The following is a 16597-nucleotide window of genomic DNA, read 5'->3' as shown; positions in this document are numbered from 1 at the left end:
GAATTTAGACGAAGTTGAATCGAAATTATTTTTCCACAGCAGGATCAAACAAGGTGGTATCAGATCCCTCCAAGGAATGTAAAAAAAAACGCAATTACGCCAACAGCTGGCCAACCTAATATTCTTTCTCGTATTGCTTTATTACTTCAACCACAACCTGACGCTTTCAAGTTGTAGTGAAGAACGGGGGAATCGGATGGTAGGGGGTATTTTCATCATACACATTTCTAAAACAGCATCGTGATCCCAACATCCACAATTCGAAAAGGGTGGGGAGAGATGAAAGATCATACAATAAAAGCCATGTGTTCCATGCGAGCAGCGAGGAGAGACGGAAAAAGGAAGCTCTTGAGTCTAGGAGGGTGTATTATGAGGCACATAGTATAAGGAGTGCATGCGGTGTGTATATTGATGGCGAGAAAAATGCGGGTTCACAGTATACATGTTGGCGACGAGGACCGTTATGAAGAGTCGAGCTGAGACGAAAACGAGATCAGAGAGAGACGGCGAGGGCGCATAGAGGAAGGGAAGCGACATGTCCAGATATATTATCCCAATCGGACAACTGCTGCAATGATCCAGATTTCGGGATCATTAACAAGCGCCATCAACAATCGGAGTATACACCTGAAGCATGTGAGAGGGGAAAGGAGCGAGACATGTTTTGATGGTTTGATGTTTTTTCAAGAAAAAAGGCAACGAGCTTGGTGAGGATGCTGACGACAGCATACCCAGCACATGAGAGGGATCATCTACCACCATCCCCCACCGCCCGAGTTGCCGCCATGACTTCCACCGTATCCGCCGTAACCACCGCCACCACCACCACTAGGAGGACCGTATCGTGCGGGACCGCCACCTCCACCTCCACCACTGCTGAAGCCTCCACCGAATCCGCCACCTCCACCTCCACCACCACCATAGCCGCCGCCACCACCGGCACGGTAATCCCTACCTGTGGTGCCCCTGCCGCCTCTGCCTCCGCGCCCGCGTCCGCCACGGGATCCGCCACCGCCAAAGGTTGCTTCATGAGCAACAGTTTCTAGCCAGCCCGGAATCTCCTGATTGGCCTCACGAAGAAGCTCAACAAGATCACGAACGATGTTTTTGTTGTTCCTATTAAAGAAGGCGGTACTGACACCAGTGTTTCCAGCACGGCCGGTACGACCGATACGATGAACGTAGTCATCGATATCAGAGGGAAGATCGTAGTTGATGACGTGGGTAACGTTGGGAATATCCAAACCACGCGCGGCGACAGCAGTTGCGACCAAGATGGGCGTCCTCCCTGTGCGGAAGGTCTGGAGTGCCGTCTCACGCTCGCGCTGGCTACGATCACCGTGGATAGACGTAGCGGGAAGGTTGTTACCCATCAAGAAGTCACTCAGCATATCAGCCATGCGCTTGGTCTCCACAAAGATGAGGGAGAGACCGAGATCCGCCTTGGGTTGGGAAGCGAGTATATCGAGAAGGACGCTGCGTTTATCGGCGTCTTCAACGTACTCGATTTTTTGCGTGATGTTCTCGGACGTGCTACCGACTCGGCCGACAGACAGGAAGATATAGTCCTTCAAGAAGTCTTTGGCTAGAATTTGAATGTCACGAGGGAAGGTGGCACTGAACATGAGAGTTTGACGTTCGTGAACGTCAGGCATGTCTTCGCCTTGAACGATGCGTCGAATCTGGGGTTCGAAACCCATGTCCAACATGCGGTCAGCCTCATCCAACACCAAGTATTTGATGTTTGACAAGCTGATGCGCCCGCGCTCGATGAGATCAACGAGACGACCGGGAGTGGCACTCAGGAGGTCACACCCGCGCTCAATTAGACGCAATTGTTGGTTAATGTCAGCACCTCCGTAGACGACGGCAGGTCGAACCCAGGAGCGATACGCGAACTTTCGGGCTTCGTCATGAATTTGCGAAACGAGTTCACGTGTAGGAGCCAAAATAAGAGCCGTCGGATAAGCCTTTCGGTTGCGGCTGAAGTGATTACCAGTGTCTGGTGGGGGTGGGGAAGGACCCAGCTGGAAAGAGGCAGAAAGAATTGGAAACAAGAACCCTCCGGTTTTGCCAGAACCAGTCTAAGGAAGAAATGAGTTCTTAGTGGAAGCTTCTAGACAATAACGTTGTTAGGTCACGTACCTGGGCACAAGCCATCAAATCTCTTCCTCTCGCCACAATAGGAATGGAGTACTTTTGAACGGGGGTAGGAGTAGTGTACATGGCATACTTGATATTTTCCAACAGGACAGCGTCAAGGGGGGGAGAGGTGAAAGAGAGGACAGGCTCTGGTACATCCGCGCCAGTAGCCTCGACAGGGATATCATCGTATTTCTCGAAATTAATGCCGGTGTGTTGTTTGGAGGTATCGGTAGCGTCACCAAAAAGCTCCTTTTCCAGGCGCGTATTGCGCCCACCCACGACGTGTTGGCCATCCTTCCAGACACCATAACCGAAGGATGGGCCAGACGGATCCCGAGGTGAGGAGCTAGAGTTGACATTAGGACCGGACCAGCCACCTCCGCGATTGGTATCACGAGAGGCGAAACCGCTTCTAGGTGCAGGAGTTCTGGAGTCAAAGGCGGAGCCACCGCGGGGTGCGTTGGAGGGGGTAGTCGGGCGAGAATCGTTCCAGCCGGTTCTGTCAGCAAACAATGAGACGTCAGCGGGACGAAAGAAAAACGTGAACACACACCCATTAGAAACTACAGGAGACGAGGCAGCTCGCTGCGCCCGAAGATGAGGGGGAACATAGGCAGACTTGCCGAGGCCAAGAGAACCTGCGGACGTGGGTTGAGCCAGCAGTGAGTGACGAGTGAAAATGCTACTGACCAAATTTGCTCTCGAGGCTCTGGTTTCCGTTTACAAGACCATTTGTCATGATAGAAGGACGGGGGATGATGGAGGAAGACGATAAGAGTTTTGTCAGAGCGAGCACTGCAATTCCGAGAAAATTACCCCGTGAGCTGACTCATCCACGATCATTCCACGGTCACGTTGTGTGCCAAGAATAGCTCTCACTGCATCGTGTAAATTGATTCCAGCTGCCACCGCATCGCACAATGGCCCACTCGCACTCGCACGCACCCGGCCAGGCCCATTCTCACTCGCACGCAAACGGGCCTCAGCAGCAGCAGCAGCCACAGGTGTTGCCCCCGCCCGACCCTGTTCTCCAGGCTGCCATCGACCAGGACTTTCGCCCTGTTTCTCTCGCTTTGGGCGGTGACGGTACAATTGCCGTGTGCGAGCCTCACAAACTCGAAAAATGCGACAACTGTAACGTTGACTTTGTCAACACGAACCGTCTCTCGCGGCTCTTGGTCGCAAATCCCAACCTTCTTTGCCCGCCTCCAAGTAATATCGTCTCTCAGAAGCTCACACAAATGGTGACAAGCGCAAAGGAAGAAGGAAATGTAAGCTCAATCCTCATCTTTCAGATCTCACTGAAAACTCACCCGTATTTGCAGGCGCTGTTCAAAACCGGGCAAGCACAACAGGCTGTACTGCGTTATACCACTGCTTCTACCCTTGCCATCCAACGGCCACCATGGGAAGCCAATCAATTCATGCGTGAAGAATTATCGACCACGGTATCCAACCGTTCCGCAGCGTATTTCGAAGCAGGCGACCATGTGTCAGCCCTCGTTGACGCCGAGACTGTCATTGCCATCCGAAGAAATTGGTCAAAAGGTCATTATCGCAGAGCCAAAGCTCTGCGTGGTATGGGTAGACCTAAAGAGGCCGCCGATGCACTCAAACTCGGATTGAGCTACGAACCGACAAATGCAGTACGTTTATCCTCTCTTTGATGGGTGGATGGATATTGACATCCTTGGCAGGAACTCTCAAATTTCCTTACCGAAGTCCAAAAGGAAATCGCAGCAGCGGCATAGTCGATCGTCTCGCTATTAGTCTTAATTCATGTACATACCCGTTTACCTGTTGCAACACACTCATTTCGTCGCTCCAGAATGTCATTTCTTTCGCTCTTTCATCGAAGTACCATTGAAATTTGAAACCGCTAAAGGCCTAAATTTTCAACAAACGTACATATATAATAGTATGTACATATGAGATTAGATTTCTCCATCTACTCGGTGATGGACACCCATCCACAAATCAGACGGCATCAAAGTTTTTCTTTTTGCAATAGTTATAGAGTGACAAGAATGGCGAAATATCTGGATGAGTCGATATTCCGCCGCCTCTTGAATGGCCTGCAAAGCCTGCGGTGTAAACCTGACATGCGACTCATTCCAATTACTAAACTAAATAAACAAAAAGCGTTTCAATAACAAACACTCGTTAATCGTTGAATGAATGTAACTGACCTCGGGTGCTTCAGTCACCTTGTAAGCAATATATCGAACTAACTCCTCAAACGGTACTCTCGGAATCAACAAATTCGTTGTATTTTGATAATGGTGAACCTCATGCGCCATCCGGTTACGCGGTTTAGGTCCTTTGAGAGGCGGCATAGACACAAGATTTTTACGTTTCTTCCTATACCGAATCCGAGGGTCCGCTCGTGGAAAAAATGATTTTCCTAGTCCACCGCGAGCGGTACCAGTGTAATGATGAAGATGGGCAGGAGTTTTACCTCCTACATGAGGTCGATTGAATTGTCCACTGCCGAGGCCAGGTTGTTTGGCGGCTTGGGTGCGTCGTGGATGTTGGATTCGGTCTGCTTCGGTTAATTCTGTGATGGAATGTTGAGGGTTATTAGGTGTAATGATAAGAAGAGAGATTATGGACGTACGTTGGAGGTTTCCTCGCGTGCGCGCCATTCGGTGTTAAACTTGAATACCGGAGGGTGGGGGTCTATTGGTGTACTGTAAGAATTTGAGCCTGGCCTAGGGGCTTTTAAAGTGCATCTCCGAGAATCGGTATTTCATCGACGTCAGTGTACTCTTCCTTTTTTTTCTTGAATAGAAGGCTTCTCGAAGTAATAAGATTTAGCTCAAGTTGAGCAAAAAAAAAATGCCTTAAAATCATTCTTGATTGACAACGAAGGAACCGGCGTCCCAAGTAGAAACAAGCCCGGCATGAGCATTCAAGGATCTCGTATCTAGGTTGTATCGGTTGTAAGCAAATGTGAGACGGATATAAGATACAAGTACTTACTTACTATCGTGGATCGGGAGAAGATCACAAAAGGACGGCAGTGAGCGCTATTTGTAGCATCACATCATAAAAAAGTGGTGACGTTACCTGACGTTACCTCGGCAAACAAAGCCAAGGTCTTCTTTTCACCACTCTCAAGAACCCTCACCTCAACTTCGACAACGAAACAACAATGCTTCCTTCACGACTTTTCCGTAACACAGGTCTACCACCAGCACTTCGCAGTCTCCTCATTCCAAGTCCATCACTTCCATCGACTTATAATGTTCAACTCCGTTTTCGTTTGGGTATAGCCGTTCCTGCAGTCGCTGCTCCTCAATCTTCACGTTATTCTACCGCTTCTTCATCTTCATCGTCACCTCCTTCGTCATCATCATCTAATAACACGTTGAACCTCGGCAATGAAGAAAAGACACCCACACAAGAAACAGAAGAAACACCTGTCGTCGGCAGACAAGCTGTGGGTAAAATGGAACCCAAGCTCTCAATAACATTCACTTGTACCGTTGAAGGATGTGGTAAAAGATCATCGCACGAATTCTCAAAACATGCATATGAGAAAGGAATTGTACTAGTACAATGTCCTGGTTGCAAAAACCGGTACGTCAATTTTTTTCGTCCAAAGTCTAATTAAGCTAATTTCATTATTCATGATACCTATAGGCATCTCATAGCGGATCATTTGGGCTGGTTCAAAGATTCAACGGAGGACGGTAAACTACGAACGATTGAGGATTTATTGAAATCTAAAGGCGAAGTGGTGAAACGAGGAAAGGTGGATCCTAACGGTACAATCGAATTGGCCTACTAGTCGGAGTTGACGGAAACTTTCCTTCTAACACGGAGTGTCTTTATAAACGATACTGCGCCATGTATTGTTTGAAAAAGAAAGTCTAAGTGTACAGGATGGATCTATGCTGGGGCAGTCGTGGCAGGTTCTTCTACTTTGGGTATGACGCCTTTGTCCTCGAGTAGAGTTTCGAGTTCGCCGGACTGATGCACTGCGTAATTTATGAATATTGTATAGCCTTAATGATTAATAAACAACCACTACTCACTTGAAAGGAGAATATCACATCCACCAACAAACTCGCCGTTCACATAAATCTGAGGAATAGTCGGCCATTCCCTAAAAAAGAAAAATCCAGGTCTGAGACACAAGTTAAGCAATAAAAGGAGACGAAAAAGGCGTACGAGAACTCTTTGATACTGGTTCGAAGTTCAGGATCCTGAAGCACGTTATACGTCTGCAGTTTCCCATGCGGTACTCCTTGCAATTCAAGGATCTGAGCCGCAGCACGAGAAAACCCACACTCTGGCGCATCCAGAGTACCTTTCATAAATAACACCACTGGCTTCGAATCGACGGCCGTTTGGATTTTCGAGCGGGCTTCATTAGAAAGGAAGCGGTAGGCGGCTAGCCTACCATTGAGGAATGAAGTGGGTGTCGTTCCGCGAAGGATGCGGGTCTAACAAGAGATATTAGTTGTATTTTGTTTTTTCGTGTTTCAGTGGACGTACTGTAGAACGTAGAGTGGGTCGGAACATTTTCGTGCAGAAAGTGTGTCGTGGAAGCTAGGAAGACCACTTTCAAGTCTCAATGACGTAAGCGTTACTTCCACGTGTAGCTTTCTCGTGTGATTCCCGGGTCCGGCAACAAGATTGAAATTGAACCATATCACGTCGAAATACCATGAAATTTGTTCCCTAGCTTCCTTCTTTTTCTTCCTCGACGAGAATGAAAGTCTCTGATCGTACCTTCGTCGTTTCCGGCGGGTGAGTTTTTTATCTTTGACCTAAATATAAAGAAATTAGTTAATTGACGACATACATATACCAGTTCTTCAGGTCTAGGCCTAGCTACCGTCGAAGACCTCCTCTCTCAAGGAGCCTACATATCCATTCTCGATCGTTCCTCCCCTCCAACCACGATCTCCAACAATTCCCATCTCAAATTCTTCAAAACCGACATAACAAACCTCTCTCAAATTGAATCCGCCGTCAAACAAACCGTATCCTGGACCCGTGAAACCAAAGCACGACTAGGCGGTGTGATAAACTGTGCAGGTGTAGGTACCGCGGAGAAAATGATCAATGCGAATGGTGAACTTCATTCATTGGAATTATGGAATTTCGTGTTGGCTGTGAATTTGACTGGAACGTTTAATTTAACGAGGTTGGTGTTGAAGTATCTGGTTAAAGTTGAGCCAGAAGAAAGTGTGGATGGTGAGAGAGGTGTTGTAATTTTCGTTTCGAGTGCCGCCGCGGTGAGATTTAATGATTATTGCTTACCCCCCTCGAAATTTCTATCACCACCTTACTAACGTTCGTGTTACTAGTATGAAGGACAAACCGGACAAACGGCTTATTCCGCATCAAAAGGCGCTCTTAGGTCCATGACTTTACCCATGGCACGAGAATTGGCCAGACATGCCATTCGCGTCGTATCAATTGCACCTGGTCCATTTGACAGTAGCATGACCGCTCATTTTTCTGGAAGAGTAAGAAAAAGCATCGAGAACGGCATTTATCCGAGTCGATTTGGTCAGCCTTACGAATTCGCAAGAACGGTTAGATGGATTTTGGATTGTCCTTATGTGAATGGCGAGACGTTCAGGTTGAGCGGAGGTGGAAGGCTGGCAGCAAAGCTATAAATATTTTCGGAAATACTAAGGAAGGACATATTTTTGGAAGGACGATATTTATTGTCGGTGTGTGGACATCATGTTTTACTTCTCGGACTTCGAGGTCTCCTCGAAGAATTTCATTATTTCTTCGTGCATGAATTGTCGATCGGGAAGGTTGCGTCCGTTTCCAGCTGCAAGTGCAGTCAATGAGTACGAGAGATATGACTGGGTAGACGTAAACGTCAGGCCAACTCACCCATGTGCCCCCATACGGAAGGTATGACCACAAGCTTCGCAGTATTCGGCATGTAAGAAACCTCGGTTTCACAGTCTTCAGGCTATACCAACATATTAGTTCCGGGTTTTACATATACTGCGGCGAAAAAAATACGCACAGGGAAATATAAATCCGTTTTACTTGGCATGATTAAACCCCTCGCAGTGATGCTTGACAGACATTTCTCTAAATTACCGCCGTCACGGATTACTGAAACATCGCCCGTTTCCCAAGTATGGAAAAGCGTAACGAGGTCGTTGGCATCCCAGAGAAGGTTACCTGCTTCCCATTGGCCTCGCATGAAGGTCTCCAGATCGGGATATCTGAGAATGATGAGTGGACGTATTCTTTAAAAATCAAGTCATGATACTCACTCGCCACCCATCAAATAATGTTTCTCGCGGAACCACTGATATCATAGATATTATTTAGCGAGCGCATAGAGGACAAAAAGACGAGCATGACGTACAGCTTGTCCGTACGCCCAGCCACAGTACACACGACCGAATGCCCGAAGGCCATGTTGAGGTTGAGTTTTATAGTGCCCATTATCGAAGTCTTTAGAAGCTACCAAAGCTGCCTTTGGTCCTTCAATGAAACTATTCGGTGTCAACGTTTAAATTAACTCATATCTTTCGATAATACATAAATCGTACCATTTATTATGATCACTCGTTCGAGCTGATCCACAGATGACTATATATCTAAAATACGATGAGACCGAAGACAGCACATAGACATAGAAGTACTTACCTCTCAACGTAGTCTGGATACATGACAGCCCAATGGTAAGCTTGTTGGCCGCCCATCGAGAAGCCAACCACAGTATGAATCTTCTGAACTCCTAGATGCTGGAGAACAGTATATTGCGCACGACTATATGAAAAGTCAGTAGATGTCAATTTCGAGCTACAGAGTGATACGTACATGTTGTCTTGGTATGAGACGTTCGGAAAGTATGGCCCATTATACGGAGCAGGCTATGGCTACGTGAGTGACGGGGAGTTCAATACACGCCCAACCAAGCTCACGGTGTTTGAAGGAGAACTAGACTAATCATGAAGAGCGATTAAAGATGGGAACAACCAGAATAAAAGGATATTACTCACCTCGCCATTAGAGAAGAGTGCAAATGTGACTATGTAGTACTTCTCCGGGTTGAAAATCTGTAATAGCATGAATTATCAGAACTTTAAGATGATCATATTAAAGACCTTATCAGGACCGATGAAAGTCTCTTGGGCTAGGCATATAGCGAATCAATGGATCAGGCGCAACAAGAAAAAGGGACAGCGTACAATCAAGCCTCGCTCCATAGCAGGTCGGATATACGATACAAGGGTTATTTGGGTCTCCGTAGGTCCTATATGCAGTGATGGCTTCGGGTATGATTCCTCCTTCAACACGCAGCCGGCCGTGGTGGTAGTGGCGGGTCTTGGAAGCTGAAAAGTCGAAGAAACTCATGGCTGTGAGATCGATTGCCTGGGAATCCACGGTTTTGCCATTGCAGGTGACTACAGTATTTAAGGCTGCAACGATCGTGTGCCGGCTGTTCGCACGTCTGCTGGAGTATGGTGGGCGACCAATGAGAAACGTTATTTACAACCAAGTCTAGCCCCTGTACGTGTGAATTTTTGTCACATCGTTGGCCGAACATTGATAGAGCACTGAGCTTGATATCTCAGGTCGGTGGTGAACGAAAGTGTTGGGTATCGGTGTTGGTTAAGATATTGAGAAGCGTACAAATTCATTATCCGCTTGATAAGAATTGAACGTTCTGATGACACGACTTTGTGATAGGGCTTATGTTTAATCATAGAAGGAATGATAATCAATGCTCTCATCACAATCATGGTACAGTACTAAATTTAAGTTCATTGTTTGACTCGGAACTTTGAGAAGTTTTGGGCTTTCTAGCTTCACAAATCCACCATTTCCAATCACGTAGTCCGTCAGACGGTGCTCCGAATGTCAATCCGGCTCGTACTGTTCCGGAAAGGTCAATTAATTTTAGGCGTTGATGAATATTTTAATGTTGTACTTACGAAAAGTATGTCAATCAAATTGGGCAGTTGAGGGACCGGTTACGATTGTCGACAATCCGTTCCTCACCTGCTCGTTGTCTTTCATTCGTATGTGCAAAACTATTCGGCAGGAAAAGACGGAACGGAGAGCTCCCTGGACCCTTGGATGGTATGAGTAAATATTGGGAATACTTTGCCTCGATTTTGATTCAACCTACGGCACCAAAAGTAGCTGGTAATCGCCCTACAAACATGTATATCAGTAATAACTTCAGGAGAAGGATGGTTTTTAAGGTATCTACCTTGCCGAACAATAATACAACATTTGTAACCGAGACAGCTTCGATTTTTGGGGAGTTAGAATACTTTGCTGCATACAAATTTTATAAATTGGTTTACCGGTTATACATATGTAAAGTAATATCCCTTTGTAAAGTCATTTTAGCATGTTGAGAAACCTCGGGCCGTGAGATACTGACCATCATGGAAGACTGTTTGAAAGAGAGGAGAGTTTCTGCCCCATCGGTCTGTGTTGAGACGTGATTTCATGAGGATGGCTCTCACTGCTCAAGAAAACACTCACAAAGTGACACCCCTCGAATAAGCAACAACAACAGGATGACTATATTACTGAGGTGAACAGTGTTTCAGCATGATGATGAGACATACTAACCCGAATCATAAGCAGCTTCGACCACAAATACTATAGGTACGTAAGAAGCATAATGAGGGACGCATCCAAGTGGAAGCCAGCTTATGACCAAATCTATACAATGGAATGAAGAACGGAAACAGAAGATTAGCAATCCAGTCCCTGCGGCGCCATGCTAATTAAGGCTTACGGCTGATATCTCTCCAGGAGATTATCCATAAAACAAAGCTCAAAACTGCAGTCGCAGTAGCGGCGCCAAATAAAGCGTAAGCCATGGGTTTTGCCATGCCCCAGATGGCCCAGGTTCGAAGTGTTACAATCACTGACAGTCGTCGGGACAAGATCATATCTAATTCAGCCTCGCACTTACATTCAGCACCGATGGCAGCAAGTATAAACATTGCTAATGTCTGATATTAGCAGGTGTCTACTGATATGGATATTGACTAACTCACTTCCTCCGGCTTTGTACAAAGTATCACATTCTGAGGTAGTAGAGTGGCCAAAGCGATCTGAAATAGCGCATTGTGAATTCGCCGGAAGCTTGATGTGAAACATGACTTACAATGGAGATATACGAAGGAATATACAAGCGGCAGGTAGCGAGTAATTGGATACAAAACCTTTATTTTTACTCCTTTGGCATTCCATATCAGCTTGATCTCAGAGTCGAAAGTCAGAAGCCAGTCAAAATACTGGCAGAAGAATTAGCCGTGATGTTTTGAGCCGGAGTTTGCTTCCAGACCGTTGGATGAACTTACAGCGGTGACGAAGCCAGCCACTGAAGTTTAGATGCAGGTCAAACAGGGCCTCGAACGTCGTGGTATAATGTGACATACGAGTAGCATACTAGAAGTGTTGTAAGCTGTTGAAGAAGGTCACTGCGGGCTGGCAAGGAAGGAGACATACGTTCACATTTCTAGATATCAGAAGTCCTTTTGCTAGCTCCTTGAACAACGGTGCAATGACGGGGTCAGCCATAATAATCTGAGCCTCCTTCAAGACTCAAAAATTCGGTTGGAAAGTAGAGGCGTAAAGGAACGAAAGCGTGATGCTTGGCCGAGGTTCTACCACTTAAAGGATTTCTCACTGTCTATCGATGTCTGATGAAATGATATATTAGAAGTGTCAAATTCCCTATGATCAAATATTATTTTCAATGACGCGTAATGAATCTGAGCACAATAAAACTTCTTACGACTGTTAATTGAATGTCGTATTAGCTACGAAGTCGCAGTAGCATCTCATCCCGAGAATGCACAATATGGAGGTCTGGAGCGTAGGTAGGGAAAATGGATCGCACAGCGGACAACCAGCTGTCAAACGGAGGTAAATCCCGGGGGGTTTGATGTACGCATCAGTGTTGAACTTGACGTTTCCCATACCTCCATCTGACAACCAGATGTCTACCGTGCGGTCTGTGCCTCAAGAGCTACAGGCAGAGGGCCTCACGGCTGGAAGAGATGCCAACAGTAACCGCCAGGGGGGGGGCACCGCGTGCTCATAGCCAAGATATAAGTGACGATCCCACTTGCCCCAACTTTGCTCTTGCTTGAATGATTAATTAAGAACATGGGAAAGCCACGAATCGATCTCTGGGGAAGCTGATAGATTCAGAGTCACTGACATGCGAATGATCAAACACATACTGAGTATTTTGGTCCCCATATGCTATTATAAGTGACTGGTCGACGAATAGCGACGGTATAGGTTGGACGTTACGTTAGCAATCCGGGAGCACATCAGGACACTACGGTCACGTGTCCCCAATTAAAGTTGTTTCCTGGTTCATCGCGTCACTGCATGGACTCCTTGGCCAAGTGTGCGCTACCGAGGACTATCTGAGCCAGATTTTTTCTCCGAGAGGGATACTCTCTGCTCCTTCCAGATGTCGCGTCCCAAATCATCCAGTCGCACAGGAATATTCGAGGATCTCGGCAGCTCATTTAAACCAAGAAAACCATATCCTGAAGGGAAGAAAACCAGTAGCCCGAGGAAACGGCGGTCTCCATCGTTATCTGACTTTGGCTCGGACAGTGATGGTACAGATGAGCTGGATTGTCTCTCGAAGCAAAGCACAAGAACGGACGCTGACAAAAAGCAACCATCGAATAGCCAGAATCACCGACTGCATTCTTATCATCCGGATGTGCTTACAAGTCGGTCAAATGCGTTGAAAGGACTCAAATTTAGCAGAAAATTGGACTCTACTGAAGGCAGCAAAAAGAAAACATCCCCCAACCGTCCCAAACCTCAGCCAAAGGCGAAGGCAAAGGCGAAGGAACCGCGATACCGGAGCGCCAGAGAGACGGACTCAGAAGATGAGATCCGCGAACCCGCGGGGAAGGGAACGGGAAATTCGATGGGATCAAGCACAAATGTGATTCCTCGACCTAAACCTAGGCCCCGGCCACGACCAATTCCACGACCTCTTCCACCTCCCGATAGCCCACCAGATTCGTTGTTCGGTACTCCCAAAGCTCCCTCGCGTACGGCCTCATTATCTGTGATTCCCCTTCCGTCCCCTCTGTCCTCACAGAAAACCGGTGCTGCTCTTCGATCGTCAGCCGCGAATACGAGCTCAAGCTCCTCCACTTCTAAAAGTCCCGCCTCATCTTCACACCCCCCTCCTTCGAGTAGCCCATCGTATTGTTCAAAACGTACTTCTCTATCCTCTTCGAGAATAGCACCTCGCCTTCCGCAAAGTTTCCCTAATGTTTCCCCTCTCGTCTCACCGGTCCGAAAGCGAAGCACTGTAGCTGCTACACGGAATTTCCCAACCCTTTCTCCCCTTGACAAAAGTGCCAAAAATGTTGCACTTCCAAAAGCTGTCAAGAGGAAGGACAAAGGGAAAAGGAAAGCTTTGGATCGGAATTTGCAGCCTTTTCCTATGTCAACGCAGGATTTTGGTGGCGTGCCCATTTCATCGGACGATGATTCCGATGCTGACGGACGTCATGCTCGTAAGCGAAGGTATCAAGAACATATAGAAGAATTGTCGTGCGTTTTTGCTTTCAACTCGATCACGCTATCAGTACAATTTGAACCTGGCTTACAGCGACATGGACTTGTATGAAGAAGAAGATTCATGTACGTGCTCCGTTGGATTTCTATACAGTCACCGACGATGGTAACATACGATGGTAGTATTCATGTCTCCTGCCATGGACCCTAAAACGCTATGTCCTTACTGCGATGAACCTCTTCCAAAAACCCCCACGCTTCATCTTCATCGACTTCTCAAAACCATATACAAGAAATCTCATCCTGATCCCCGTTCCACCAACCCTTTAGGCCGTAAGGCACCTTTATCGATTTTCGCAAGTGTATGCCAGCGACACAGATTCGAATCCGAGATTCTACCTGAAGCAGAAACCAAAGGTTGGCCCAAAGACATAGATTGGGAACGACTAGGGACGAGAATTGAGAATTTGAGAGAAGATTTACGTGCAATCGTCGATGATCCTGGTCCTAAAAACGTCGATGTTCAAGCGTTGGAGGGAGGAAAAGGAGGAGGGGAAGGAGGAATGTTCATGTTAACCAATTTTATCGGAAAGGGACCGAGACTGCAATGCGTTTTCTGGCGAGAGGCGATGAAAGCTGTTTTGGTTCGTGGTACGAGAGCGTTGAATGGCGTCAGAGCTCAGTTTATCGATTTCGATAGAAGTCAGCCGGGATAGTGCGTGTCGTGAACTCTCCCTCTCTTGCATTCCGGGACTGACAATTGGCGTTGTTTCGTAGCTATGGAGGACTCGGTTCGATGATCATACATCAAACGTTGCTTAATATGTTTCCTTTGGATTCCTTCGACCCTCAAAAAATCACACCTTTCACAGCGAACGATTTTATTCAACGTATACTCATCCCGGAAGTCGCACTTCAACTCATCATGGAAGACCTTGGACTCAAAGGTCTCATAGGAGCCGAAACAGCATTTCAAGTTTTGAGAGATAGCACCGCATATGGTGCAGCTATGTTCCCCGAAGATAGTGGTGAAAGTGCAGTAGCAAAGAAGAAGATCAACTACGATGAAGACGGCGATTGTGATGATGGAATATTCGATATTGGCATTGGAGACAGAATTGTTATGGAGAGAGCTAGGAAGAGGAGGAAAGAAATTGAAGATGAGATTGAAAGCTGTATGGAACCCGTAATGGATAACGAGGAAGAGGAGGGGAAGCGAAAGCGGAGAGAATGGGATCCTTTGCCGATTGAAACCGCGTCGGAAGTGGATGAACGGACGTTTCGAACGTCTCCGCGGCGAAAAGCCTCCAGTAGACGGAAGAAGAAAGCCGATATCGGAACTGGCTCGGACGCGATGTCCATTACCGATGGAGAAGAAGGAACTGACTCGGGAATGAAGACAGATGGATCTTTACGCTGTTCAAGACCAAAAAGGAATAAGAAGGCCGTAAATTATACAGACTATTCCAGCGACGACGGCAATGATATCCGACTCGAGAAACGGGGGAGGAAGAAAAAATCAGAATCGCGAAGGAGTCAAAGCTCACTGTCAAAATCAAGAATTTCACGATCACCCTCTGCGAGTAAATGGCCAATATCCCAGAGACCCATCGAAACGGAAGCGAAATTTCAATCAAAAGACCCGCCATTGTCAACTTTTGAAATACCTTCCAGTGATGAGGAAGAGAAAGGAAGTTCGAAAATCAAGTCGCGAATTTTAGCTCGAAGTCCTTCGAAGAAACGATTGGGAGGGAAAGCTTATATGGGAAAAGATGGGGAGAAAGGGGGGACTGCGGACGATGTGGACATGGATACAAATTTGAATACCCCGATGCCTAAAGGACGTGCGATAGGGAGCGTAGCCGGAAATGACGATGTTGATCTCACGCCTCGTCCTGGGCTGAAGCCTGATGATACCAAGTCTTGGTCTTCGGAAGTGGGAATCGCGGCTCATGAGAGCGTTCTTGCCAGGGCCAGGGCTCGGGCTCAGGGGACTAAGTGCGTTTCCCCTTCAACCCACTTGCTGCTTCATCTGTGAAGACTGACGTGTATTTTCCAGTGTCAATGATCGACCTAAGAACAACATGGCTTCAACTTCGAAGACGAAACCAAGTTCTAAGAAGACTCAATGGGCTTCTCGTATGCATGTGGATCCTGTTTCGGATGGGAGCAGTGTTAAAGATTTGTCTTTGAATTCGGGCTGTTCTTCGGGGTCGGAAGACGACGAGATGTTTCGAAAGAAGAGAAAAGGTAATGGAAAAGAGAAAGAGAAAAAGAAAAAGACGGGCGAACATAGCTGGATTTTGAGTGACATTTCATCCCAGGAAGGTCAATCTCTTATGAGGCAGAATAGCAGGTCTACTCGACGATAATTTTCATGGGTACGTTAGCCTTTTTATAATGTTATGATTCTATGCTAGTGGTATAATATACCCTGAATTGCGTTCATTATTGTCAGCTCTAGAGAAGTCGTGCTGTCTCTTGAATTAGCATCTTGGCAGGTTGGAGAAAGAGAAGCGACGCCTCTGCGGCTACCTGCAATTTGTAGCGGGCCAAAATTATATCAGTGCGTTCGCACGTCGCTCCTCAAGGCTGTTCTAGTCATCTCGGGCAATCCTGGCGGCAATTGGTTGGAAACTTACAATAACCTAAGTCTGACCTTTAGCTTACCTCTCAACGTGCCCTTATCGTAACTGGATACCAGAACGCAAGATTCACAAAACTAACGACCATCATAAAACTGTCAACACTAGCATTCGAACTTCGGACTTCCTTCAACAGCCGTGCCGTCCTCGATACACAACGCCGCAATCGGTATGTACTTCGCGCTTCCGAGTAATGATATGTCATTCAGTCTATCAGTTTCCCTGGTGATCAACTCATGTCTTTCCCATACCACTAATTAATCAGTCAAGCAAGAACAAAT

At 46.8% G+C, this 16597-nt stretch overlaps 7 protein-coding genes across 7 annotated transcripts; 2 read left to right on the top strand and 5 right to left on the bottom strand.

The window, feature by feature from the left end:
* Positions 1-752: 752 nt before the first annotated feature.
* AGABI2DRAFT_70511 (hypothetical protein) lies at positions 753-2884 on the bottom strand (the record flags this gene model as incomplete). The annotated part of the gene is made up of 4 exons (XM_006462082.1): positions 753-2084; positions 2146-2644; positions 2693-2783; positions 2836-2884. 4 exons carry the CDS (start codon positions 2882-2884, stop codon positions 753-755), a joined length of 1971 nt encoding a protein of 656 aa, XP_006462145.1.
* Positions 2885-4079: 1195 nt separating this feature from the next.
* On the bottom strand, positions 4080-4456 carry AGABI2DRAFT_206393 (hypothetical protein; the record flags this gene model as incomplete). Its single annotated transcript, XM_006462081.1, has 2 exons — positions 4335-4456; positions 4080-4253 (listed from the first exon to the last, which is right to left on the bottom strand). The coding sequence occupies exons 1-2, from the start codon at positions 4443-4445 to the stop codon at positions 4080-4082; spliced, it is 285 nt and encodes a 94-aa protein (XP_006462144.1). The 5' UTR covers positions 4446-4456.
* An 806-nt stretch (positions 4457-5262) lies between these two features.
* On the bottom strand, positions 5263-6711 carry AGABI2DRAFT_193439 (hypothetical protein). The gene is made up of 5 exons (XM_006462080.1): positions 6649-6711; positions 6322-6596; positions 6186-6256; positions 5789-6128; positions 5263-5725 (listed from the first exon to the last, which is right to left on the bottom strand). Exons 1-4 carry the CDS (start codon positions 6673-6675, stop codon positions 6040-6042), a joined length of 462 nt encoding a protein of 153 aa, XP_006462143.1. The 5' UTR covers positions 6676-6711; the 3' UTR covers positions 5263-5725; positions 5789-6039.
* A 108-nt stretch (positions 6712-6819) lies between these two features.
* On the top strand, positions 6820-7867 carry AGABI2DRAFT_186193 (hypothetical protein). Its single transcript, XM_006462079.1, has 3 exons — positions 6820-6903; positions 6968-7394; positions 7467-7867. Exons 1-3 carry the CDS (start codon positions 6866-6868, stop codon positions 7779-7781), a joined length of 780 nt encoding a protein of 259 aa, XP_006462142.1. The 5' UTR covers positions 6820-6865; the 3' UTR covers positions 7782-7867.
* Positions 7857-9495, bottom strand: AGABI2DRAFT_119003 (hypothetical protein; the record flags this gene model as incomplete). The annotated part of the gene is made up of 12 exons (XM_006462078.1): positions 7857-7945; positions 8011-8092; positions 8150-8354; positions 8406-8440; positions 8501-8630; positions 8688-8735; positions 8785-8907; positions 8959-9011; positions 9063-9083; positions 9141-9197; positions 9246-9274; positions 9330-9495. The coding sequence occupies 12 exons, from the start codon at positions 9493-9495 to the stop codon at positions 7857-7859; spliced, it is 1038 nt and encodes a 345-aa protein (XP_006462141.1).
* A 1229-nt stretch (positions 9496-10724) lies between these two features.
* Positions 10725-12133, bottom strand: AGABI2DRAFT_179018 (hypothetical protein; the record flags this gene model as incomplete). Its single annotated transcript, XM_006462077.1, has 9 exons — positions 11906-12133; positions 11617-11844; positions 11547-11556; positions 11469-11488; positions 11273-11402; positions 11163-11219; positions 11078-11110; positions 10898-11029; positions 10725-10821 (listed from the first exon to the last, which is right to left on the bottom strand). Coding segments are annotated over exons 2-9 (549 nt in total), but the record flags the coding sequence as incomplete, so codon positions are not given.
* Positions 12134-12595: 462 nt separating this feature from the next.
* AGABI2DRAFT_119001 (hypothetical protein) lies at positions 12596-16043 on the top strand (the record flags this gene model as incomplete). The annotated part of the gene is made up of 5 exons (XM_006462076.1): positions 12596-13707; positions 13766-13797; positions 13855-14386; positions 14449-15669; positions 15731-16043. The coding sequence occupies 5 exons, from the start codon at positions 12596-12598 to the stop codon at positions 16041-16043; spliced, it is 3210 nt and encodes a 1069-aa protein (XP_006462139.1).
* Between the last annotated feature and the right edge of the window lie 554 nt (positions 16044-16597).

This window comes from Agaricus bisporus (genome assembly GCF_000300575.1).
Source record: "Agaricus bisporus var. bisporus H97 unplaced genomic scaffold AGABI2scaffold_6, whole genome shotgun sequence".
Classification (NCBI taxonomy): Eukaryota; Fungi; Basidiomycota; class Agaricomycetes; order Agaricales; family Agaricaceae; genus Agaricus; species Agaricus bisporus.
This window is presented reverse-complemented; position numbering and strand designations above follow the sequence as displayed.

Excerpts from the sequence above, each read along its gene's own strand:
- AGABI2DRAFT_193439 (XM_006462080.1), bottom strand. The coding sequence starts at position 6,675 with ATGTTCCGACCCACTCTACGTTCTACA. Across the intron at positions 6,597-6,648 it reads GACCCACTCTACGTTCTACA|ACCCGCATCCTTCGCGGAAC; the intron begins GTACGTCCACTG and ends ATCTCTTGTTAG. Across the intron at positions 6,129-6,185 it reads ATGTGATATTCTCCTTTCAA|TGCATCAGTCCGGCGAACTC; the intron begins GTGAGTAGTGGT and ends TAAATTACGCAG.
- AGABI2DRAFT_186193 (XM_006462079.1), top strand. The coding sequence starts at position 6,866 with ATGAAAGTCTCTGATCGTACCTTCGTCGTTTCCGGCGG. Across the intron at positions 6,904-6,967 it reads ACCTTCGTCGTTTCCGGCGG|TTCTTCAGGTCTAGGCCTAG; the intron begins GTGAGTTTTTTA and ends TACATATACCAG. Across the intron at positions 7,395-7,466 it reads TCGTTTCGAGTGCCGCCGCG|TATGAAGGACAAACCGGACA; the intron begins GTGAGATTTAAT and ends TCGTGTTACTAG.